General features: G+C 47.4%; 1 protein-coding gene across 2 annotated transcripts in view; it reads right to left on the bottom strand.

Annotated features, from left to right (window-relative positions):
• LOC143982645 (putative helicase MOV-10) overlaps window positions 1-25486 on the bottom strand; it is a 153556-nt gene that overhangs the window by 105925 nt on the left and 22145 nt on the right. Inside the window, exons 1-2 of one of the 2 annotated variants that reach the window (XM_077481544.1) lie at window positions 10236-10318; window positions 2385-2478 (exon numbers count right to left, since the gene is read on the bottom strand). In XM_077481544.1, coding sequence (XP_077337670.1) covers window positions 2385-2478; window positions 10236-10249 — 108 coding nt within the window. In that variant the 5' untranslated portion in view covers window positions 10250-10318. Of the gene's footprint in view, window positions 1-2384; window positions 2479-10235; window positions 10319-25486 lie in introns of those variants that run through there. The other variant, XM_077481543.1, reaches the window with a different exon arrangement.

The following is a 25486-nucleotide window of genomic DNA, read 5'->3' as shown; positions in this document are numbered from 1 at the left end:
GCTATCAGAAGATTGGGAACTGGGCCTCCCAATTTGTAGTATGGGAACCAAGGTTCTTGGTGAGAACCCGTTCTCTGTGCTGGGAAAGCATTGCCAAAACAATCACAAGAATGCATATATGTGGTCCCATGGATAAAGACCCACTTCTGTGAGGCCATGTGTACCGTCGGTAGGAGGGGGTTAAAGATGACAATTATGCTGTTGCACAACTGACCAAAGAAAGATAAAAAAAAAAAAAAAAAAAAAAAAAAAAGCCACCTGCATGGAGTGTAAACAATTGCAGTAAGGACTCTATGTCCGCTGGCCACCTGCGATCACTTCACAGAGAAGCAGAACGTGGACCTGCCTATGTAAATGTGCACTGACCCCCAAAGGAGCTGTTGGTTTTATTGGGCTTACCGTTACCTTCTTGACCTCATGTGTGTCTAGGGATTTCCCGAGGTAGATGTCCCAAAGAATTGTAGAAACTGACACTGGATCCTTTTTTTGGGATATTCATTTGAAAAGACAGATAACAGTCTCTCAATGAAGGATAGAGGGTTAGGAAGTAAGTTCAGGTACTTTTTGGAACTGCAAAAATAGGATATCTCTCACTATAGAAATCCAGAGAATTACCCTTCACAATTGGATTCTCACAGATACCGGATAGACCTTCTCTCACCAAGTGGAACACTTGTGAATAAAGTCTCTGCCACAGACTTGAACGTAAGGTACGTAGGTAAACTTAAAGAGCCATCATACAGTACCAGTATCTCGAAGCCGGTCCAGCGATACCGTATGAGTGTAGATCCATTAGTGTCCTTCAACTGAGCCTCCAGGCTCTGAGAAGCCAGCCTTGTGCATGTCCTCCCTGGGTGCTTCTCCAGTTGCTGGGCCTCTCCTCAGATGAGACGGCACCGGACCACCTTTGAATCCTCCTCTCGGGTACTTTGCCTCGGGCTAGCCCGAGACTTGGAATTGGATGGATCCGCACCCCAGGCCATGAGGGCCATGGGGGCTGGTCAGGAGGACCAGGACCAGACAGAAAGTTCTTCTGGACCAGAACTCAGAAGCACGAGATGTCAGTACCCTCTTCCAGAATGCACAGCAGGATGACACTCCCACTGGGCTGGTTCCGAGAAAGAATGGCACTCAATACGCCTAGCTAAACTGCCTTTTCACACTTGCCAGCGATGACAGCGACAACTGTGGCCAAGTAGAACCCAGTGCAATCCAGCTAGACTGGTACTGAAACCATAATTTGGTATAATTAACCCTAAAACCCAACTGTTGCTTTAGGGATATTAAATTGAAAGAAACACAAACAAGGCAGATCCCTGTTCTGACAGGGGAGAACATAGAGATTTTCTGTTCCTAGTAATCAGGAACAGCGATCTGTGTGTTCTGTCAGTACTTCCCCCACGCACTAAGAAAGCACAAGCAAGGAACACATATAACCCTTTGATTGCCCCTGATGTTAACCACTTCCCTGCCAGTGTAATTTATATAGTGATCAGTGCAAAAAAAAAAAAAATTATGCACTGATCGCTGGTCCCGAAAAAGCATCACTTGGGGTCAGATTTGTCCACCGCAACGTCACAGTCCCGCAAAAAAATTACCGATTGCCAACATTGCTAGTGTAAAATAAAATGTATTTATTTATAATATATATATATATATATATATATATATATATATATATATATATATATATATATATACACACACACACACACATACATACACACACACACACACACACTATAACTTTTGTGCAAATCAATACAAGCTTATTCGGGTTTTTTTACCAAAAATATGTAGATGAATAAATATGTAATTTAAAGTAACTCGGTGCTGTATCGCAAAAAAATGGTCTGATCATTAAGGGGGTAAAGTTCTGCTTTAAGCATGTAGACAAGAGGTGCATGAAAGAGGCAGTAGACCAGCGCCATGTGTGCATGTCTTTCTGAAACTAGTTTTATATTTTTTATTAGCGGTTTTCCAGACCAATGAGAGCACTTCAGTGGTAAACTATGTCATATTAAGTTACAGCGGAGTTATTAAAAGTCAGCAGCTACAAAAAGTATAGCTGCAGACTTAATAAAACAGCCACTCACCTGTCCCACGGGCCAGCAATGCGGCCGCCCAAAGCCTCCATTCTTTCTCCCCCACCTCTTCGCGGCACCGCTATTGTGAGTGTGGGCACCTGGCTGTGAGAGTTTATGGTTTCACAGCCGGGCGAGCCCCATCACGTGTCTTAGAACATTTCCAGGAGGGAGGGACCGCCTAGGCGGTCAGAAGGAGGAAGTGGGAATTGGGACAGGAAGTCCCACTCCAAGCCAGGTTCCACTTCCTAGTACTAGTAAGAATTACCAAAAAATACAACTGGAAAACAGAGCACCTACCTTGAACAGTTGAATTTTGTTACCATTTCTCACAGCTTTTCCGATCATTTCAAGTCCATAGATTGTTGAGGAAAAGTTTGTTAAATCATTATGCCTAAAACAAAAAATAAATAAAGTTTTTTTTTACTTTCATAGGGAAGATATTACAATGATCAAAACTAGAAAGAGCAGAAGAAAGTGCCCCCCCCCAATCACTTGTAAAACAAAATATGTTAGGACCCATTTTACCTGAATAAAAATGGTCCTGCTGCTGCTTAAAAAGTACACTGCTGTAGGCTTGTGCGCGTTTTCTACAGTAAATTTGGCGTAGCCTTGCTATTTAATACTATCCTATTGCTGGCCTATTTTACACTGCTGTGGCATCTGCAGCCTCACTGTGCCTGTCACAGTAGGCCAATCACATGCACATTTCAAGTAAAATAAAATATAACCACTTAACCTCTTTTTACAATTTGGCACTGCGCTGCTTTAACTGGTAATTGCGCGGTCATGCAATGTTGTACCCAAACAAAATTTGCGTCCTTTTCTTCTCACAAATAGAGCTTTCTTTTGATGGTATTTGATTGCCTCTGCGATTTTTATTTTTTGCGATATAAATGTAAAAAGACCGCAAATTTTGAAAAAAAATGATATTTTCTAATTTTTGTTATTAGAAAAATCCAATAAACTCAATTTTAGTCATACATTTAGGCCAAAATGTATTCAGCCACATGACTTTGGTAAAAAAAAAGTCAATAACTGTATATTTATTGGTTTGCGCAAAAGTTGTCACATCTACAAACTAAGGTACGTTTTCTGGAATTTACGCAGCTTTTAGTTTACAACTGCCTATCTAATTTCTTGAGGTGCTAAAATGGCAGGGCAGTACAAAACCCCCCCAAATGACCCCATTTTGGAAAGTAAACCCCCTAAGGAAATTGATAAGTGGCATGTTGAGCCCATTAAATATTTTATTTTTTGCCTCAAGTGATTGAATAATGACAAAAATTTTATTTATTTTTTATTTTTTTTTACACAAAGTTGTCACTAAATGATATATTGCTCACACATGCTATGGGCATATGTGAAATGACACCCCAAAATAAATTCTGCTGCTTCTCCTGAGTACGGGGATACCACATATGTGGGACTTTTTGGGAGCCTAGCCGCGTACAGGGCCCCGAAAACCAAGCACCGCCTTCAGGCTTTCTAAGGGCGTAAATTTTTGATTTCACTTCTCACTACCTATTACAGTTTTGAAGGCCATAAAATGCCAAGATGGCACAAAACCCCCACAAATGACCCCATTTTAGAAAGTAGACACCTCAAGCTATTTGCTGAGAGGCATGTTGAGTCCATGGAATATTTTATATTTTGCCACAAGTTGCGGGAAAATTACAAACTTTTTTATTTTATTTTATTTTTTCACAAAGTTGTCACTAAATGATATATTGCTCACGCATGCCATGGGCATATGTGAAATGACACCCCAAAATAAATTCTGCTGCTTCCCCTGAGTACGGGGATACCACATATGTGGGACTTTTTGGGAGCCTAGCCGCGTACGGGGCCCCGAAAACCAAGCACCGCCTTCAGGCTTTCTAAGGGCGTTACAGTTTTGAAGGCCATAAAATGCCAAGATGGCACAAACCCCCCCCCCAAATGACCCCCATTTTGGAAAGTAGACACCCCTAAATTTAGGGGTACACTAGTGAGACTAGGTAATAAATGGCGGGTGCCCTGAAACTATAAAAAAAAACTAACCAACCAGCGTCACCTGTAACAGTTATATGGTGATCACTGGTGAAAGGGTTAACTAGGGGTTAAGCTGCGGCGAACCTAAATACCTACCTGCCTAACTAGCGTCACCTGTGACACTAATACAGCGATCAGAAAAACGATCGCTTATTAGGCTGGGTTCACACTGGAGCGATGCGGGAACGCCACGAATCCGCGGCGGGTTCCCGCATCGCATGCCTCCCGGCGGCAGTTCACACTGCCCTATGCGAACTGCTGGGAGTGTCAGTGAAATGTTAATGACACCCCCAGATCAGTTCGCATATCGCAGTGCGATCTGCAAACTCGGATCGCATAGTGTGAACACCCATGCGATCCGATTCTGCTGCGGACCAAAAAAAGGGTCCCGTGCGAATTTGCGGCGGGTGCGGCGAATGGCTGAACTCGAATCACACAGAGATCGGATGTGGTTTGCACTGCAGTGCGGTGCGAATCACATCCGTTCACATAAACCGCTGCAATGTGAACCCAGCCTTAGTGACACTGGCGACGGGGGGTGATCACGGGGTTAAACCTTTATTGGGGGGGTTAGGGGGGTACATTAGAACTAAAGGGGGCTAACCCTAACTGCCCTAACAGTTATTACAGTCACAAATGACACCAATGCAAAAAAAAAAATGCAATTGGTGTCACTGTGACTGGGGGGGCAGGGGTAATTGGGGGGTGATCGGGGGGTAAAGGGGGGGGGGTGTGAGTGTGCCTGGCATGTTCTACTGTGAAGTGTCGTGTTGGTGCAACTCACCGATCCTCTCTCCTCGGTGCCGGAACGAAAAATACCGACACGGAGGAGAGATTACATCACTTCCTCTCCTGTGTTTACATTACAGGAGAGGAAGTGATGCAATGTTTCACTCCCATTCGTCAGGAGCGATCGCGAGGGGGTGGCCATGAATGAATGGCCGCCCCCTCATCCCGGATCGCTCCTGCACGGATACCGACCGCCGCTGGCACCGGGGGGGGGCCCGATCGGGCCCCCCACCCGCGGGAAGGCAGGGACGTACAGGTACGCCCATATGCCTGCCCGTCCCATTCTGTCGACGTACATCGTCGTGCGGCGGTCGGCAAGTGGTTAACATAAAAGATAGCCCCACCAGGGCCCCACCTCTACACCAGATGGCCCCATCACAGCCAGTCGCCTGTTATCCACCTTTGAACGGCCGGGATGGTTCAGAAACCGGAAGTGAAGGCACAGGACCCGCCAATCACACACCACAGCAGGGAACAATGCTATAGAGCAGTGATGGCGAACCTTGGCACCCCAGATGTTTTGGAACTATATTTCCCATGATGCTCAACAACACTGCAGAGTGCATGAGCATCATGGGAAATGTAGTTCCAAAACATCTGGAGTGCCAAGGTTCGCCATCACTGCTATAGAGGGAGTGTTCAGTGCACAGAGCTTCAGAACCCCGAGGACTTTCTAAAAAGGAAGCCAATGCTTCCCATAGCAGCTGTGTGTCTGGCACCCTGCACACACTTAAAGAGCCATTCTTTTTTCAGTGATTGCAGCAAGTCATGCTTCCCATACATCTGTGTCCAGCATCCCTGCACACAATTAAAGGGCCAGTGTTTATTTTCTTCATTTTTTTTTTGGAGTAGCTTTGGGGGGGGGGGGGGGTCTGTGCCCCTGCCCCCCCCCCCCCCCCCTATAGACGGGCCACCACTGGTCTATATAAAAATTGATATTATTGTAGTAGGGTGCACTGAAGGGAAATCATATGGGAATGTCCCATCAGCTAAAAGGTGGAGCAGCCAGGCACCTGGGAAGTTTTTGAGAGAGTGAAGATCTCTAAAAAAAAATGAAAGAAGGAAAAGCACAAGTGTAGCAGCAAGGGGCTTATTATACTTATAACTAGATTAAGAACACTCACAAAAAAGGTGATGTGTGAAAAGTCTGCATCTGAATAAATCGGTCAGGCTACATCCTCAGCCCACAGCAGCAGCAAGGATCCCCAATCCTCAGAGCCATCCAGCAGCATAGTAATCCAAAGGCTGAAAAGATGGCCACCTTAGGGTTAAGGTTAGAACTTCCAGGACCAGCATGGAGTACAAGCATGAATTGACATCACACAGGAAGGGGCAGTAATGCCTTTCAGTGCATGCTCAGTCACTCCTGTCAAACCATCAAGGAACCACTGAGCATACTCCGAAACCTCTTGCTGCTACACTTAAAGGCGCCGTCCTTTGTTGCTATAATAATTTAATGAAAAATCAAGCGTCGCTGCTAAAGCTAAACATAGTTGTGGCGCAGTCCCATTCACTTCTATAGAGTGCAATGGCATGCAGCATCACCTGCCGAATGGGACATGCCATATTTTTTTTGCCACGCAGCAAAGACAGACAATCTGTATAGGGCCAGCGGCGGGTTTTGACAGGTTAAAAAAATGTGCGTCAGCTGCCCTGTTTTGCTGCGGTGACATGCGCATGTGAAAAGGAGACATTGTAAAAGGTGGCAGAACTTTTTTTTGTATGCCAACATCATATTAAGAGGGAGATATGACAGCCTGCCATCTCCAAAACTAGAAAAGCAACAGAGAAAACTTCATGTGTGCCTAACCATGAACAGTACAGACAGGCAAAAAAGGAAATTCTTTATACTGCAACCACTAAACCTCCAGAAATTGGAGCTTCAATGTCACTTCTCTGCAGAGGTCTACGTCAACCCCAGAAAAGAGTGGAATGCTATGACAAACCACTAGTAAAGCCAAAAGTTCGCAGAACTTCAAAGACAGGACTTACATTGTTGCCAACATAGTTGCCAACTGTCCCGAATTTCCTGGGGACATTCGCGGGATTAGGACCCATTTTAAAGAAGACCAGAAGGCATGGCGGATGGCTACAATAGAGATGCTGCGGCACCGCCCACCCCGCTGCCAGTGTCTGGACTGTAATGGAAAGGAGCGGAAGGTGGGCAGCGCCGCAGCTCAATCTCTTTCCCCGTGGCAACGGTGGTCTGGATGTCAGAGGGGGCGCCAGATGTTAGGAGGGGCTCCGCTGATGGAGACACAGATGTGAGGAAGGTTTCTCTTATGGGGCACCTGATGGCATCTGGTGGCAGGCAACGTGGCTAGTGACATGCTCATGCCTCCCACTGATTCTGCATTATGGCGAGTTGAATGATTTCATTTTATATTACAATGTAATAATAGAAATAATGCGCTTCAATCATCCTGACACCATAACAATCATGGCGCCGGGATGATTGAAGCGCTAACACCAGGTAATCCTTGCGTTGCAGTTCCCGGCAATTACATGCCCCGGCGGATTGATATAGGTCTTGATCGCTGAATAAGGATTATTGCTGCAGGATAAGCATTAGCTAGTTGTGTTACAACACGTAGCTGCCCTAGCTAACACTGTTTACATTTGCCACTCAATAGGAGGTGAATGGAGGGTCTGATTGGGTCGGACCAATCATGTGAAAGGGGCCTAAAGCTGCTTTCACACTGATGTGCTGTGGTCTACCCAAAGCAGTACACCTCTGGCTTTTCTGTGGGTTAGCTGCATTTTGCCATAGAATTCTATTATATCCTGCAGGTGTTGTGAACTTTCTGGAAGGTCTATGGCTTATTGCAGTTTGAAAGCTGCCTGGTTTCATAGTTTCATAGTTAGTAAGGTTGAATAAAGACACCAGTCCATCCAGTTCAACCTGAGTGAGTGTCTACAATTGTCCCTATCCCTGTACATTGTACACTCACATGGGTCCCTACCCTCAAGGAGCCCACGATCCCAGGTTCTCATTCATATACTAGGGCCAATTTTTGACAGAGGCCAATTAACCTACCTGCATGTCTTTGGATTGTGGGAAGAAATCAGAGTACCTGGAGGAAACCCACGCAGGCACAGGGAGAACATGCAAACTCCAGGCAGGTAGTGTCGTGGTTGGGATTCGAACCAGCGACCCTTCTTACTGCTAGGTGAGAGCACCAACCACTACACCACTGCAGAACAGATATGCCCATATATACACTGTGATTATAGTATTAAACATACCTTTAATAACAGTCCTTAATTCGGGTATCACCAGCTGTTGCAGGCAGAGTGCATTTGGTATCACTCCGCCTGTGACAGAAGGTGGTGCTATACAGGAAGCATTGTCTTATGTGGCTCTGCTATGCAACCGATTTCTTCCTCTACTCCAGGCTTCATTCACAACACTGAAGCTCTGGGATGCTGGGTCGGGAATCCAGGATCTGGGCTTGCCAACCAGCCATCCCAGAGAAGGAGGTCGCGGGCCACTGGTTGGGCACCCCTGGTCTAATGAATGGGTACTGGGGTCAAAACGACCTTAGTGACAAGAATGGTGCAGGATGGAGAGTGATTTAACACGTCTAGGATTTACCGCCCCACTGTGCTTTTGCTGAAGCGCAGCAAAGTTGTGGTTTTTGCAGGGGTTAGTTGCACTTTTCCATAGACTTCTATGAGGTCCTGCTGTGTTTGTGTGGTTTTACAAAGCGCACCAAATCGCATATTTTTAGAAATCTATGGGAAAGTGCAGCTAACCCACATGAAACCTGAAGGTTAGCTGCACTTTGAACAAAGTGAACTGGGACCACACTGGGGAAGTATGAAACCGCCCTTTGAGTCAGGACTACCACAATTAAACACAGACACAAGGTTTAAGGCAGCCTCTCTCAAGCTTTTCAACACAGAGGAAACCTTGAAAAAAATTTTTTTGGTCTCAGTGAACCCTACTAAAAGTTACTATATCTACAACTCGGGATAAATTAGTGATAGTCTGTCAGTGGGAAGAATGCTTCTTACACATGTGGTCACTGGGAAGAACCATCCCCTTACAGATAGCAAAAAAGATCAACAGTGTCAGTGGAAACTTATCCAAGAGGTAGAAATTGCTTGTTGCTCAAGGAATCCCCTTGCAACCCATGAAGAAACCCTAAGGTTCCATGGAACCTTGGTTGAGAAATACTGGTCTAAGACTATGCATTTTGCATTGCACTTGTAGAGACAATGCAGTCCATTTAACATTAGTTCCTATAGGTCACATTTACATCTATGCAGTTTCCACCAATGCATTTTTATTTTTTTTGGAAAGGTGCAGCATGGTGCATTTTTGGCTCTATAGATGTCAATGGATTTGCATGAAAAACACCATGTACATGCTCTTTCAGTGCATTATCTTGCAGGACAACAGATTCCTCCTCCTAGCAACAGTAACACTTCCCAAACATGCAAGTGAACATGGGTGTATATATAAAAAAATAAAAAATAAAAGAAAGAAGACGGAGAACAACGCACCAACAGTACATGCATGGATGTGAACGTAGCCTAAAAACTCTATAAAAACTTAATGCCACTGAATGTCAAGTTCACATTTCCAATAGCTACACAAAAATATTTCATTATGGCTGCTTTCACACACCTGTGACGATTTAGATAGCATTGCACTCCTATTACTCACCCAATAGGCCCCAAGTCATTGGAATGAAAGCCTAAAAGTATATCAGTTGCAACACAATGCAATGTCCTAGGCACATGAACTGTGTACTAAACAATTTGGCTCATATATCCTTTCCAACCTGCCATTTTTATGTTCATGTAAAGGAAATCCTAAAGCTTTAATGGCTTTATTATCTATTAAGCCCAACTGAAAATTTTCCTTGGACTGTGTTTGTTTGTTTTTTGTTTTTTATTAATACATTTGACTGGATACATTTCTGAAGGAATACAACATATTAAGGATAACGTAACTATAACAATTAAAAAATGTTTATTAAATAACTCAATTGAAAAAAAACAACCCCATACTGACATAAAAGTGAGTGATAAGTATGTCTGCTCTAAATCAGGGCAATTAAAGTGAACCTATGAAAATAAAACATGGAAGCAGTCACTGCGTTTAAAAGCTGAATATATGGAGCCATCTTCCTGACTTGACTGCCTAGCGAGACCCTGACCTGGATTTCATATACAGGACAGTAGTTCAGGTTACAATGGCAGCATTCTTGTTTTAGGTCACGAACAGACCTTAAAAAAACAAAAGTAAAAAAAAAAAAACGCAGCTTACTTTGACCAAACAGAAAGGTAAACCACATATATCAAATTTGAGCCATGCACCTTACTGTTTCCATGATGCAGCGTTTATCCACTACTGCTCCTTAAATCAAAGGGCAGCACATACAAGCTTTGCAAACTCCCAGTACTTACTGGCAACTGCTCACAATGCATGCTGGGATTTTAAGCACACTGACTCCCAGGGTTCAACAGGATATTTACTAACAGGTTCAGAATTGAACTGCAAGATTTTTGTAAAAAATACCTTTGATTTGGGGGCCCCCCTGCGCTACAAGAGTAAAACAATTCTAATTTGTGCTAATGCAACATCCTCACCTCTGCAAACAGAGGAAGCCAACAATGTTTTGCATTATGGCAGCCCATTGAAACTTGTGTTGCCCTCTAAAGAGTGATCCATGGTAGAGCGCTACTTAGAGGGTGTTTGACGTGTGGTCAAGAGTTGTTATGTTGCTTTCTCACTGTCTCTTTTAACCCCTACAAACCTGCTCAACTACCCAACAACCCAGGCATGTAGTGTACTAGCCATCGGGACTACTGGGCCGATGGTTCAGTGACCCGGTCAGTAGTGATGGACGAACTTCCGACGGGACGTTTCGCGAACGCGGCCGATAGTTCGTGAACCAGAGCGTTAGTGGCGGGCCCCATTGACTTCAATGGGAGGCGAACTTCGCAAACCTACAGGTCAAATTTGCAGCCACAAAATAATTAATAACTGTGCAAACATAGTCACACCACATGGCCAATGACATAACACATGTATGAGGGGAATCTGGGATCGACAACTACAAGCATTCTTTTTTTATATGGGAAATTGTTGTGACAATTCAGGACTGTGGAGCGCATGAAGGCAATGGAGGAGAGGGAAGGTCAGGGTAGGCAAAGAAGAGGGTGCAGGAGATGATCACCAGCAGCGTGACATACAGCAATGACACCTGCACCGTGATAGAGAGCACTGACATCAGCAGCGTGACATACAGCAATGACACCTGCACCGTGATAGAGTCATCTGACAACAGCACCGTGATAGAGAGCACTGACATCAGCAGCGTGATATAAAGCACTAACATCAGCACCGTGAAATACAGCACTGACAGCAGCACCATGATAGAGAGCACTGACATCAGCAGCGTGACATAAAGCACTAACACCAGCACCGTGATATACAGCACTGACAGCAGCACCGTGATAGAGAGTACTGACATCAGCACCGTGATATACAGCACTGATACCTGCACCGTAAGCAGCCCCAGGAGGAAGGCAGCATAGCACAGGGATGGTGGGAGCCCCTCATAATGAGCATAGCACAGGGATGGTGGGAGCCCCTCATAATGAGCATAGCACAGGGATGGTGGGAGCACCTCAAAATATGCACAGCAGAGGTACAGCCCCAGGAGGAAGTCAGCACAGCACAGGGATGGTGGGAGCCCCTCATAATATGCACAGCAGAGGTACAGCCCCAGGAGGATGTCAGCACAGCACAGGGATGGTGGGAGCCCCTCATAATAAGCAGCCCCAGTAGAAATATGACACCACTCAACCTCTTCAAAGAGGAGGGTACGGGCATATAGTACTGTGTGCTTTTTTTGGACAAGGAAGTGAGCCAAATGAAGAAAGAAGGTCTCTGTGCTCGATTAAAAAAATTGTTTATAGACATATACATGGTCTACTGGTCACATGTGTTGAATTCCTCCGAGATCCATGCCTCATTCATTTTTAGAAATGTGAGGTAGTTAACACTGTCGTGAGCTAGGTGAGTACGCTTATCGGTCACAACCCCCCCTGCTGCGCTGAACGTCCTTTCGGACAGGACACTGGATGAGGGGCAAGCCAACAGTTCCATTGCAAATTGGGCAAGCTCTGGCCAGAGATCAAGCCTGCCCACCCAGTAGTCCAGGGGTTCATCACTCCTCAGAGCGTCCACATCGGCCGTTAACCCGATGTAGTCGGACACCTGACGGTCTAGGCGTTCCCTGATGCTGGATCCGGATGACACCTGTCGATGGATCGGCTGAAAGAATGACCTCATATCCGAAGTCACCAACACATCTTCAAACCGGCCTCTTCTTGCAGGCGCTGTTGGATTGGTACCCGCAACTCCTTCTCTGGGAGTGGGAATTGCTCCTCTGCCAGCGCACGCAAAGGCAGTATGCAGCATTTCTCGAAGCAAGGCCTGGAATTGCTCCATTCTGCCAGCCCTCTGTGACGGCGGTAACATTTACGCCATTTTGTGTTTGTACCGGGGGTCTAAGTACGTTGCCACCCAGTACTAGTCCTTGACCCTTATGCTTTTTATACAGGGGTCCCTATTAAAACACTGGAGCATGAAGGCCCCCAGTTGCACTTAACTGGAAGCAGTGTGGTGGCCTGGCTCCTGCTCATCATCCAGGATAATGTCGTCCTCTTCATTCTCCTCTCCCCATCCACGCACAACAGGGATTCCAGAAAGGTTTAAAGCATGCTCTTCTTGCTCCTCCTCATCCACCCCGGCACCATCCTCCTCTGACTCCTCTACAGACTCCTGTTGTTGACTTGTCTCAGATAGAGTAGCCCCCCCCTGGGAATTCATCCAGCATTGCGACTTCCTCATCTTCCCGCTCCTGCTCCTCCACAGCTTGATCAATGACACAACGCAATGCACGCTCCATAAAGAAGGCATAAGGTACCATGTCACTGATGGTGCCATGGCTGCGACTGACCAGTTTGGTGATCTCCTCAAATGGGCGCAGAAGTCTGCATGCGTCGCACATGAGCAGCCACTGGCGCAGTGAAAAAAAACCCAGCTCCCCAGAACCTGTTCTGCCGCAGAGTTCATACAGGTAGACGTTAACTGCACGTTTCTGCTGGAGCAGCCTATCAAGCATATAGAAGGTTGAGTTCCATCGCGTCGGGCAATCGCAAATAAGACGTCTGACCGGCAGATTGTGTCGCCGCTGAATGTCAGCAAGGCGAGCCATGGCCGTGTAAGATCTTCTGAAATGGGCCGAGATTTTCCTTGCCTGCCTCAAGATGTCCTGGACCCCAGGGTATTTGACAAGGAATCGCTGCACGACCAAGTTTAAGACGTGTGCCATGCATGGCACGTGCGTGATTTTGCCCTGTTTCAATGCGCTAAGCAGATTGGCAACGTTGTCACACACCACTTTACCAACTGTCAAATTGAGTGGTGTTAGCCACTGATCTGCCTGTGAACGCAAAGCTGAAAGGAGTGCCGGGCCAGTGTGGCTCGTGGCTTCCAGGCACAACAGACGCAGCGCGGCATGGCAACGTCTCACCTGGCATGTCGAATAGGTTCTGGGGAGCTTGGGCAGCGCAGCGGAAGAGACGCTAGCAGCGGAAAAGGAGGAGTCAGCCGAGGAGGAGAGGGAGGAGGATGGAGTAGGAGGAGGAGAAGAAGAGTCAGGCCTGCATGCAATCTGTGGCGGTAAAACCAAATCTACACGGGTGCCACGGGTTACATGCTTGACGGCCATCAGAAGGTTCACCCAGTGGGCAGTAAAAGTGATATACCTTCCCTGCCCGTGTTTGCTAGACCACGTGTCTGTGGTCAGATGTATCTTGGCACCAACAATGTGTGCCAGAGATACATTCACTTGCCGCTGAACATGGCCATATAGCTCTGGGATGCCTTTCTCTGAGAAATACTTCCTTCCTGGGACCTTCCGTTGTGGTGTTCCAATGGCCACAAATTTGCGAAAGGCCTCCGAGTCCACCAGTTTATATGGCAGTAGTTGGCGGGCTATGAGTTCTGACAAGCCAGCCATCAACCGTTTTTTACGCTCGAACATTAGGCCCACGGAAGCCTGCCTTTTTGCAGAAAAATGTGAGCTTGGCGTGATGGAAGGTGGAGTGGAGGACAATTGTGAGGAGAGAGGAGAAGGAGAAGTAGAAGACGAGGCTGGACGGTGAGAGCCTGCAGTGTGGCTTTGTGTGTTCCGTTGCTCCCACTCGGCTCGGTGATGGCTGCTCATGTGCCTTCTTAAGGCGGTCGTCCCTAGGTGAGTGTTGGGCTACCGCGACTAATGCATTGACTGCAAAGATTGCAGATGGCAACGCTATTGTCAGCAGCGGACACGTTAAAAAAAGCCCACACTGCGGAGCCATGTGCCGGTGTCCTGGGAGCGCCAGATGTGACCGTACATGGTCGATGACTCGCTCCTGATACATTTGCAGTCTGCTTTGTCCCTCCTGTGCAATGTAAGTTATTCCTGCTTCTCCTCCCTATCTGCTGGTCCATATCTCCCTCTGAACTCCCCTCCTCTTCCTCTCTTGTGGGCACCCACGTGACATCACTAGACACGTCATCATCAACGTCACCTTCCCCACCGCTATAAGTAGAAATCTCGGAGTAGGCAGCAACACCGGGGACCAACCTCCTCCTTGGGCTGATCTGGGTACTGTCGTCAGACTGCTGAGTAGCGGTTGTTGCTACCTCCTCTTCCTGATCCAATACCAAGAGTGGCTGCGCATCAGAAATGTCTTCTTGATATGGATCGGAAAATAATTCCTGTGACTCAAGCGGAAGGTATGTGGTGGTGGTGGTGGTGTTGTTGGTGGTAGTGTCTTTGGGGGTGCACATAGCAGAGAGTGAAGAAGAGGGTGCAGATCGAGAGGATGAGGAGGGTGCAGAAGTGTAAGGCTGAGCGAGCCACTCAACCAAGTCTGGTGCGTCCTTTAAAGTAATCGAACGCACCTTCTGCAACTTCCCACTTTGGCTCAAGCCTGTTGCTCCTGCCCTACCCCTACCACCCCTGCGGAAGGGCCTGCCTCTTCCTCTGCCTGTCATTTTTTAAATGACCCTGTGACAAAACTCTCAGTCCCTATACCGATGAAGGACTGCTGCAGTATAGGGCAGCGGTCAGCAGTAGTGCACCTCAACCCTATGTATTGTGGACCTATACCAGTCTCATAGTTTCATAGTTTCATAGTTTGTTAGGTTGAATAAAGACACCAGTCCATCCAGTTCAACCTGAGTGAGTGTCCACAATGGTCCCTTCCCCTGTACATTGCTACACCCACATCAGTCCCTATCCTCAAGGAGTCCACAATCCAAGGTCCCCATTCATATACTAGGGTCAATTTTGGACAGAAGCCAATTAACCTACCTGCATGTCTTTGGATTGTGGGAGGAAACCGGAGTACCCGGAGGAAACCCACGCAGGCACAGGGAGAACATGCAAACTCCAGGCAGGTAGTGTCATGGTTGGGATTTGAACCAGTGACCTTCTTACTGCTAGGTGAGAGTGCTAACCACTACACCACTGTGCCGCCCAGTCCTTATAGAATAGCAGACTGTACCTCACTCAACCCTATGTACTATAGCACCCTACACCAGGTTATTATCAGTCCTTATAAGGAACTTTGTGGAACAATTAGGTTGTGTGTGAGTGATTAGCAGACTGTACGTCAGTCCCTATACCGATGAAGGACTGCTGCAGTATAGGGCAGCGGTCAGCAGTAGTGCACCTCAACCCTGTGTATTGTGGACCTATACCAGTCCTTATAGAATAGCAGACTGTACCTCACTCAACCCTATGTACTATAGCACCCTACACCAGGTTATTACCAGTCCTTATAAGGGCCTTTGTGGAACAATTAGGTTGTGTGTGAGTGATTAGCAGACTGTACGTCAGTCCCTATACCGATAAAGGACTGCTGCAGTATAGGGCAGTGGTCAGCAGTAGTGCACCTCAACCCTATGTATTGTGGACCTATACCAGTCCTTATAGAATAGCAGACTGTACCTCACTCAACCCTATGTACTATAGCACCCTACACCAGGTTATTACCAGTCCTTATAAGGACCTTTGTGGAACAATTAGGTTGTGTGTGAGTGATTAGCAGACTGTACGTCACTCCCTATAGGGCAGCGGCCAGCAGTAGTGCACCTCAACCCTATGTATTGTGGACCTATGCCAGTCTTTATAGAATGGCATACTGTACCTCACTCAACCCTATGTACTATAGCACCCTACACCAGGTTATTACCAGTCCTTATAAGGAACTTTGTGGAACAATTAGGTTGTGTGTGAGTGATTAGCAGACTGTACGTCAGTCCCGATACCGATGAAGGACTGCTGCAGTATAGGGCAGCGGTCAGCAGTAGTGCACCTCAACCCTATGTATTGTGGACCTATACCAGTCCTTATAGAATAGCAGAATGTACCTCACTCAACCCTATGTACTATAGCACCCTATACCAGGTTATTACCAGTCCTTTTAAGGACCTTTGTGGAACAATTAGGTTGTGTGTGAGTGATTAGCAGACTGCAGCAGAAGGGCAGCAGTCAAGTATAATACTCTTTCTATATTTGGAAGAAAGAATATTATACGTGTACAAGCCTATTACCATACCAGTCCTGAAAAGAACCTTTGTGGAACTAATATTAACAGCTACTGATTAAACTGACCCTCACTGCCTCACACACTGCTTCCTGCCTGTCTCTATATAAACTGACAAAACAGAGGCTACTGGAACAATAACTGGAATAGCACTTTTGTGGACCTGATAGTAACAGCTAATGACTAAACTGGCTGTCCCTGCAGCACACACCGTCCTGTCCCTTTCTCTAAACTGACAAAGGACACTCAGGCTGCTGCAACAATCACTAGCACAGCACTGCCTATCCTGAACTACACCTAACACCTATACCAGTCCTGAAAAGAACTTTTGTGTACCAAATAGCTAGCGATTTGGGTCACTGCAATCTCTCCCTGCTCCACACAGCAACCTCTCCCTATAGTGACAGAAGAAAGAATGTAAAATGGCTGCCAGACCGGGTGTATTTATAAGTTAGGGGGAATGTCCAAGTGTCCATGTGCTGTAATGTCTCAATTGGCTGTCCTGTACCGCATGATGGATGTGTCATCATAGGTCAAAGTTCTTTTACACAGTAAACACGGAAGTCCGCCGGGCAAACGGCGCCAATAGTCCGCCGAAAGGGCGGACCGCGAACAGCCGAAATTTGCCGCGAAACGACCGCCGGGCGAACCGTTCGGGCATCACTACCGGTCAGGTGCAGTCCTGGAGCCGCTCCTCACTGACAGTGAGTGATTATGATTTCACTCCTGTCACCAAGGAGCAGCTGCCCACACTTTTTGGAGTGAGGATTAAGCTTTCTGCTCCTTCCAGCCTGCAGGAGGAAATAGACAGCCAGTAGAGTTTTCTTCCTCTCTCCCCTTATCACTTATCACATGACTGGAGAGAGGAAGGAGAAGCTGCCTTCATTCTGAAGAGCTGTGAGTGAGTACACATGGGAGGGGGACACTCTGATGCAAGGGGGACACTCTGATGGAGGTCTTTCTGATGCAAGGAAGGGGCACTCTGATGCAAGGAAGACTCTCTGATGCAAGGGGGGGGCACTCTGTTGGGGGACTCTCTGATGCAATGAGGGATACTCTGATGCAAGGGGGACACTCTGATGGAGGTCTCTCTGATGCAAGGAAGGGGCACTCTGATGCAAGGGAGACTCTCTGATGCAAGGGGGGGGCACTCTGTCGGGGGACTCTCTGATGCAATGGGGGATACTCTGATGCAAGGGGGACACTCTGATGGAGGTCTCTCTGATGCAAAGGGGAGACACTTTGATGCGAGGGGGACTCTCCAATGCAAGGAGGATACTCTTATGAGGGACTCTCTGAAGCAAGGGGGACACTCTGATGCAAGGGAGGCACTCTGATGCGGACACTCTGATGCAAGGGGGGACACTCTGATGCGAGGGGGAACACTCTGATGCGAGGGGGACTCTCTGATGCAAGGGGGGACACTGATGCAAGGGGGGTACTCTGATGGGGGACTCTCTGATGCAAGGGGGAACGCTCTAATGCGAGGGGGGCCACTCTGATGGGGGACTCTCTGATGCAAGGGGGGGCTCTAATGTGAGGGGGGCCACTCTGATGGGGGACTCTCTGATGCAAGGGGGGACTCTCTAATGCGAGGGGGGCACTCTGATGGGGGACTCTCTGATGCAAGGGGGGCATTCTGATGCAAGGGGGGCTCTCTGATACAGGGGGGGCACTTTGATGCAAGGGGGGCACTGATGGGGGACACTCTGATGCAAGGGGGACTCTCTGAAGCAAGGGGGGACACTCTGATGGTAGACTCTCTGGTGCAAGGCGGAACACTCTAATGCAAGGGGGGAACTCTGATGGGGGGACTCTCTGATGCTAGGGGGACTCTCTGAAGCAAGGGGGGACACTCTGATGGTAGATTCTCTGGTGCAAGGCGGAACACTCTAATGCAAGGGGGGAACTCTGATGGGGGGACTCTCTGATGCTAGGGGGACTCTCTGAAGCAAGGGGGGACACTCTGATGGTAGATTCTCTGGTGCAAGGCAGAACACTCTAATGCAAGAGGGAACACTCTAATGCGAGGGGGGCCACTCTGATGGGGGACTCTCTGATGCAAGGGGGGGACACTCTGATGCAAGGGGGACACTCTGATGGGGAGCACCCCTGATGCAAGGGGGGCTCTCTGATGCAGGGGGGACACTTTGATGCAAGAGGGGACTCTCTGATGCAAGGGGGGACACTGATGGGGGACTCTCTGGTGCAAAGGGGGACAATATGATGTAGGGAGACACTCTGATGGGGGACACTCTGATGCAAGGGGGGACTCTCTGATGCAAGGGGGACTCTCTGAAGGTAGACTCTCTGGTGCAAGGCGGAACACTCTGATGCGAGGAGGACTCTCCAATGCAAGGGGGACACTCTGATGCGGACACTCTGATACAAGGGGGACTCTCTGATGCGGGACTCTCTGATGCAAGGGAGGGCACTCTGATGTAAGGAGGACTCTCTGATGCAAGGGGGGACTCTCTAGTACAAGGGGGGACACTGCGATGCAAGGGGGAACACTCTAATGTGAGGGGGGGCACTCTGATGCAAGGGGGGACACTGATGGGGGACTCTCTGGTGCAAGGAGGGACAATCTGATGCGGGGGGACTCTCTGATGCAAGGGGGACTCTCTGAAGCAAGGGGGGACACTCTGATGGTAGACTCTCTGGTGAAAGGCGGAACACTCTAATGCAAGGTGGGGCACTCTGATGGGGGACACTCTGATGCATGGGGTAACACTCTAATGTATGGGGGACTCTCTGATGCATGGGGGGCTCTCTGATGCAAAGGAGGCTCTCTAAAGCAAGGGGGGTTCTCTGATGCAAGGGGGGACACTCTGATGGGGGACAATCTGATGCAAGGGGGGCTCTCTGATTCAAGGGGGGACACTCGGATGGGGAACACTCTGATGCTAGGGGGACTCTCTGATGCAAGGGGGGCCTCTCTGATGCAAGGGGGGACTCTCTGATGCAAGGGGGACTCTGATGGGGGACACTGATGCAAGGGGGACTCTGATGAGGGACTCTCTGATACAAGTGGGACTCTGATCGGGGACAATCTGACACTATGCAAGTTATTGCCATAAAAAGTGTATGGGGACCCGGGTACTGCCCCAGGGGACATGAATCAATGGGAAAAAAAAGTTTTTAAAACGACTGTTTCAAGGGCAGTGATTTTAATAATGCTTAATGTGAAACAATAAAAATTAAATATTCCTTTAAATATCGTGCCTGGGGTTCCCCTTTGTCTGCCTTTAAAGTGGCGCATCTGTCCATGTATTTTACTGTTCCACAGCAAAATGACATTTCTAAAGGAAAAAACTTCATTTAAAATTGCTTGCAAATGTAATTTATAGCCAAGTCCTGGCAATATAGATAAAAATCAATGAAGAAAATGGACCGCCTGACGGGCCCGAAAAATATAATAGAAAAAACTAAAATACTCGGTCTCCATGGGAGGGGTCCCATGGACTGCTGTCTTTTCGCTGTGACAGCTCTTATATGGGCAAGTGTGGGGGCACCTGCTGATGTAACCGGATGACCTTGCCCCCTCACTCAGTTATGTCACCGGGTGGCCCCACCCTTGCCTATTTAACAGCTGTCACAGTTGTTAAAGGAGGCTTCCAGATTCCGATATGCCCCCCGCCAGCAGATCTCCACAACCACTGGCCCAGGATTGTGGGGACGTGACCCTTGTCCTCATCAACATGGAGACAGGGTGCTTTGGGGAGGCCCCAAAGCACCCTCCCCATGTTGAGGGCAAGTGGCCTGGTATGGTTCAGGAGGGGGGGCACTCCTCGCTCGCTGCTTGCTCGGAGGAGGGTTTGCTATGGATTTTGTGGGAGGACCGCACACTAATTTTTTTTCATTTTGCCGTGGAGTTTCCCTTAAAATCTATACCAGACTCGAAGGGCCTGGTATGGACTGGGGTGGGGGGGACCCATGCCATTTTTTTTTCTTAATTCTGTCATAGGGTTCCCCTTAACCACTTCAATAAACTATATTATATACTGTACACTGCACTATATACTCTGCACTGTATTATATATACTACACTGACTGCACTATATACTCTGAAATGCAGTATATATACTATACGGACTGCACTATATACTCTGCAGAAAAATTGGGCCTTAGGCGTTGACCACTGTAACCCCTCCTCACAGTTACTCTTCTTGGGCGCAGGAACGGGCCCTGCTGTTAAATATTATTTCAAAAATTGTAATTACATGCCCCAGTCAAACAGGTGGCGAAAAATTGGGCCTTGAGTGTTGGTGGTGCCAGAACACTGTAACCCCTCAGAGTAATGCCTTGTACACACGGTCAGACATTCCGACCACAAAATCCGTCAGATTTTTTTCAGATGGATTTTGTCCTAAACTGGTGTTGCTTACACACGTTCAGACAAAGTTGATGACAAACGTGATGACGTTTGCTTGTTACAACGGGACTACATTGAGGCTAGTAGCCAATAGCTTTGGTCTCGTAATTTGATCTGAGCATGCGTGGCACTTTGTACGATCGGAATTCTCTACAAACGATCGGAAAAAGTACGATCAGATTTTTTTGTCTGAAAATTTGAGATCCTGCTCTCAAATTTTTCACGTCTTTTTTGGCCTTAGGTGTTGGTGGTGCCCTAAACAAAAAATATTGTTGGAAGCTAGCATCATCAAGATTCAGGAGGAATAGGATAGGCAGCATAAGCAGTCTTCAAGGGATCCCAGATCCTTAGCAAATTCAATCAGTTACATCAGCATCAGGGGCTTGATAGCTGCTGATCCAGGACTGATTCATTTTTATAAATGTGAGCGTATCAACAGAGTTTGTTGACAGGTGATCCATTACAAACCCTCCAGCAGCACTGAATGTGCATTCAGAAAGCACACTGGATGCAGCACAGGCCAGTAGCTCAATTGCATATTGAGCAAGTTCTGGCCAGTAGTCAATCCTCAAGACCCAGTCGATGCTCTGATGGAAAGGTCTCCAAGTCTTCTCTTGCCCCTAGATATTCCTGCACCATATAATGCAGATGCTGGCGATGGTTACTTGAACCTATCAGCCCTTGGTGTTGATGACTGAAACATTGTTTAACGGCATCGGTCAGCCGGCCATATTCTCCGCTGCTCTTCCTCTGACTGAACAAAGCCTCAGAAACACATTGTCCAGCACCAGGAAATGGTAACCTCCCAGGGTCTGGAAAGGCCAAACTTTTCTTCAAGGCCTCCTAAAGTTGTTTCATCCTCTGCTCCCTCTGCGAAGGAAGGATGAGTCCTCAATCAGTAACCATTGGCGTGGCAAAAAGAAGCCAAGCTCCCCTGTGCCTGTCCTGGTGCCATACTCACACAGATACTCATTTATGGCCCCCTGCTGTGTGTGCAGCCGCTGCAGCATTGCCAAAGTTGAGTTCCACCAGTTGGGCATGTCACAAATGAGGCAGTTTGTGGGCAGGTTGAATTCCCATTAAATGTCAGGCAGCCCAGTACTGGCATTGTATGACCATCGGAAATGGCCACAGACTTTTCTGGCCTGCCTCAGAAGTTCCTGTAAGCCTGGGTACCTTGTCAAGAAATGTTGCACCACCAAATTCAGGACATGTGCCAAGCATGGAACATGGGTCAAGTGTCCCTGTCAGAGGGTGGAGAGAAGGTTGGTGCCATTGTTGCATACAACCATTCCTGGCTCAAGCTGCCATGGCGTCAACCACCTCTGAGCCTGCCCCTGCAAAGAGGACAGAATCTCTGCCCCAGTGTGTCTCCTGTCCCCAAGGTAGGCCAACTGAAGCATAGCATGGCTTCTTTTAGCCAGACTGCTTGCATAGCCCCTTGAACACTTAGGGAGCACTGCTGGTTCAGATGACAATTCTGAAGAAGAGGCCATAGAGGAAGAAGAAGAGGAGGGGTGAAGCATAGAGATGTTGCAGAATCACCACCAACTTTTTGGAGGCGTGGTGGCGGAACAAGCTCCAACACTGAACCCTGTCCTGCATCCTTCCCAGCTGCCAGCAGAGTTACCCAGTGCACTGTGAAGGAAAGGCAACGTTCCTAACCATGCCTGTTGAACCATGAGTCAGACGTAATATGAACCTTGCTGCTGTCTGCCCTGTCCAACGAGGCCAAAACATTGCCTTCCACATGAATGTAGAGAGCTGGAATGGCCTTACTTGAAAAAAAATATTGTTTTGGAACCTGCCACTGTGGTACAGCACATTCCTGTCAGGGCTGGGCTCAGCCCTTCCTTCTCAAAGCTGGCCGCTCAGCTGTCGGATAATTGCCAGTTCCTTTCTCTCCACAGTGACTTGCCTGTTGATGATATCCTGCTCATCAGTCCTGCCTAATTAAGCCGTCCAGCCCAGATGATCTCTGCCTTCACCTTGGTCACATCTCTAGAGATGCTCTCCTGTGTTTCTGTTACAGACTTGCTTGGCTGACATTCCTTCTGGCTCCAGATCCTGCTTTCTGTTTTACTATGCTCATCTCTGACTCCCTGATGTTTTGGCTTGTCTGACTATCGTTCCGATTCCTGAACTCTGGTTATGTTTTGACTACGTTTACTCTGTTTACATTATTATTATTATTATTATTATTATTATTAAACAAGTGTGATTTAACTGTACTTCTGTCTCAGTCGGATTCCTGGTTTCTGACAATTCTACAAATTCATGAAAGGGGGCAGAGTCTACCAGCTGAAAAGGCAGCAGTTGCAGTGCTAGCAATTTAGCCAAGCTAGCATTTAGACACTAAGCATGTGGATGACTTGGACAGTACTTTTTTTTTACGGTTCAGCAACTGGTGTAGCAACATTTTTTTCTTATGTGGGTCTTTCAGGTGCTGTTGCCAACAAACTGCATGGTAGGTCATCATATGTCTTGTCAAGCACGTGGTGCCCAAGTGGGTGCTGCTCTGGCTCTGGCCACGCTTGATCTGCTTCAGACATAGATTGCAAACAGAAACGGTGCGATCTACTGCACATGTATTCACTTTTGTTGCCAGCAGTTTAGACATTAATGGCTGTGTGTTGAGTTATTTTGAGGGGACAGCAAATTTACACTGTTATGCAAGCTGTACACTCTCTACTTGAAAGTTTAATTTCTTCAGTGTTGTCACATGAAAAGATAGAATAAAATGTGAGGGATGTATTCACTTTTGTGAGATACTGTATGTGCCACCTTACAGGCAGATTAAGGGGACCCCCCCCCCCCCCCGGCACTTTTCATTTTTATTATTTCACTTTGAGATCAGTAAATCCCTGCTCATTTGAAAATGATCTGTTTTGCAAACTTTTTTCAATGATGCATGTCCCACAGGCAGTAACTGGAACCCCATACCCTTCGTCTGCCCAATACCTTGCATTTTCGTTTTCAAAATAGGTTGAAAATTATGTTCGAAAGTTCTGGACTGAACAGGGCAGAGGGTTGTTCTGCCCATCTCTAATATACAAAAGTTTTCACATTATACAGTTACATAGTAGGATAGGTTGAAAAAAGACACAAGTCCATCAAGTCCAACCTATGTGTGTGATTATATGTCAGTATTACATTCATTTCAGTTTTAAACTAAATGGGTTATTTTACAAGGTAAGGTTTCACATATACTTAAGGAAAAACATATACAAATTATAGAAAGTTTTCAAAAAATATGGAACAAAAATGGCAAACTGAGCCACATGAAAAGCCCTTCAGTTATATTTGGTAGGACAGAGGAAGGCCTGGAGCTGGATGCTCAACTTAAGTGGTAGACATGTGCAATTAGTTTCGTACGAATCGCAAATTCGTACGAATTTCCCTAAATTCATACGTTCGGGAGGATCCGAAATACGAATTGCCATGCGTCTGAATTTTGTACGCAATACGAACTTTTGTTTAAGAATTTCGGATCAGTTGTCGTCGCATCAACAACTCAGTAATTTTGCTTATTATGAGGGGCTCCCACCATCCTTGTGCTATGCTGACTTCCTCCTGGGGCTGTACCTCTGCTGTGCTCATTATGAGGGATTTCCACCATTCCTTTGCTGACATACTGAGCACAGCAGGGGTACAGCCCCAGGAGGAAGTCAGCACAGCACAGGGATGACGGGAGCCCCTCATAATGAGCACATGGCTGCCATGCACAGCTGCTCCAGGTTTGATCCCCCGCACTGTACGGGGTCACCGGGGATGTGCGGGTCACTGGAAATTGTTTGGTGTTACCAAGCATGTGCTCTCCGCACATCCTCGGTGACCCCAAACAGTGTGGGGTGATCAGGCGAAAACTGGACCAGCGATGCATGGCAGACAATCCACTTCTCTCTTTTATTTTCAAATCTTAACGGAACAAACTGAAGAGAAGCTGATCCAGATTCTGTTCGCTCCAATTTTTATCAATTTTCCTAAATGTCTTTTTATCTGTTCTAGCAGTCATATGTGTAAATGAGAAGAATGGTGGGAGCACATTAGGGCACATTGGAGCACATCAGGGCACATTGGGGCACATCAGGGTATATTGGAGCACATTGGGGAACATCAGGGCACATCGGGGCATATTGGAGCACATTGGGGCACATCAGGGCATATTGAAGCACATTGGGACACATTGGGGAACATCAGGGCACATTGGGGCACATCAGGGCATATTGGAGCACATTGGGGCACATCGGGCACATCAGGGCATATTGGAGCACATTGGGACACATTGGGGAGCATCAGGGCACATTGGGGCACATCGGGGCATATTGGAGCACATCGGGGCACATCAGGGCACATCGGGGCATATTGGAGGACATTGGGACACATTGGGGAAGATCAGGGCACATTGGGGAACATCAGGGCACAGCGTTTACCAGCCAGCATGCAGAGTAGCGCAGGAAGCGTGTGTAATAAGTTCTCTCTCCGATCCTCCCTGGTGGCACCTCCTCTCTTCTCGTCCATCCCAGATGATGTCACAAGCAAATAGGGGTAGATTTGGTAAACTACTAAGACCAAATGG

The sequence above is a fragment of the Lithobates pipiens genome, unplaced genomic scaffold (genome assembly GCF_037356315.1).
Source record: "Lithobates pipiens isolate NorthernLeopardFrog02 unplaced genomic scaffold, aLitPip1_a1.2 Scaffold_16, whole genome shotgun sequence".
Classification (NCBI taxonomy): Eukaryota; Metazoa; Chordata; class Amphibia; order Anura; family Ranidae; genus Lithobates; species Lithobates pipiens.
The sequence above is the reverse complement of the archived record's forward strand: the minus strand, read 5'-3'. Positions and strand labels throughout refer to the sequence as shown.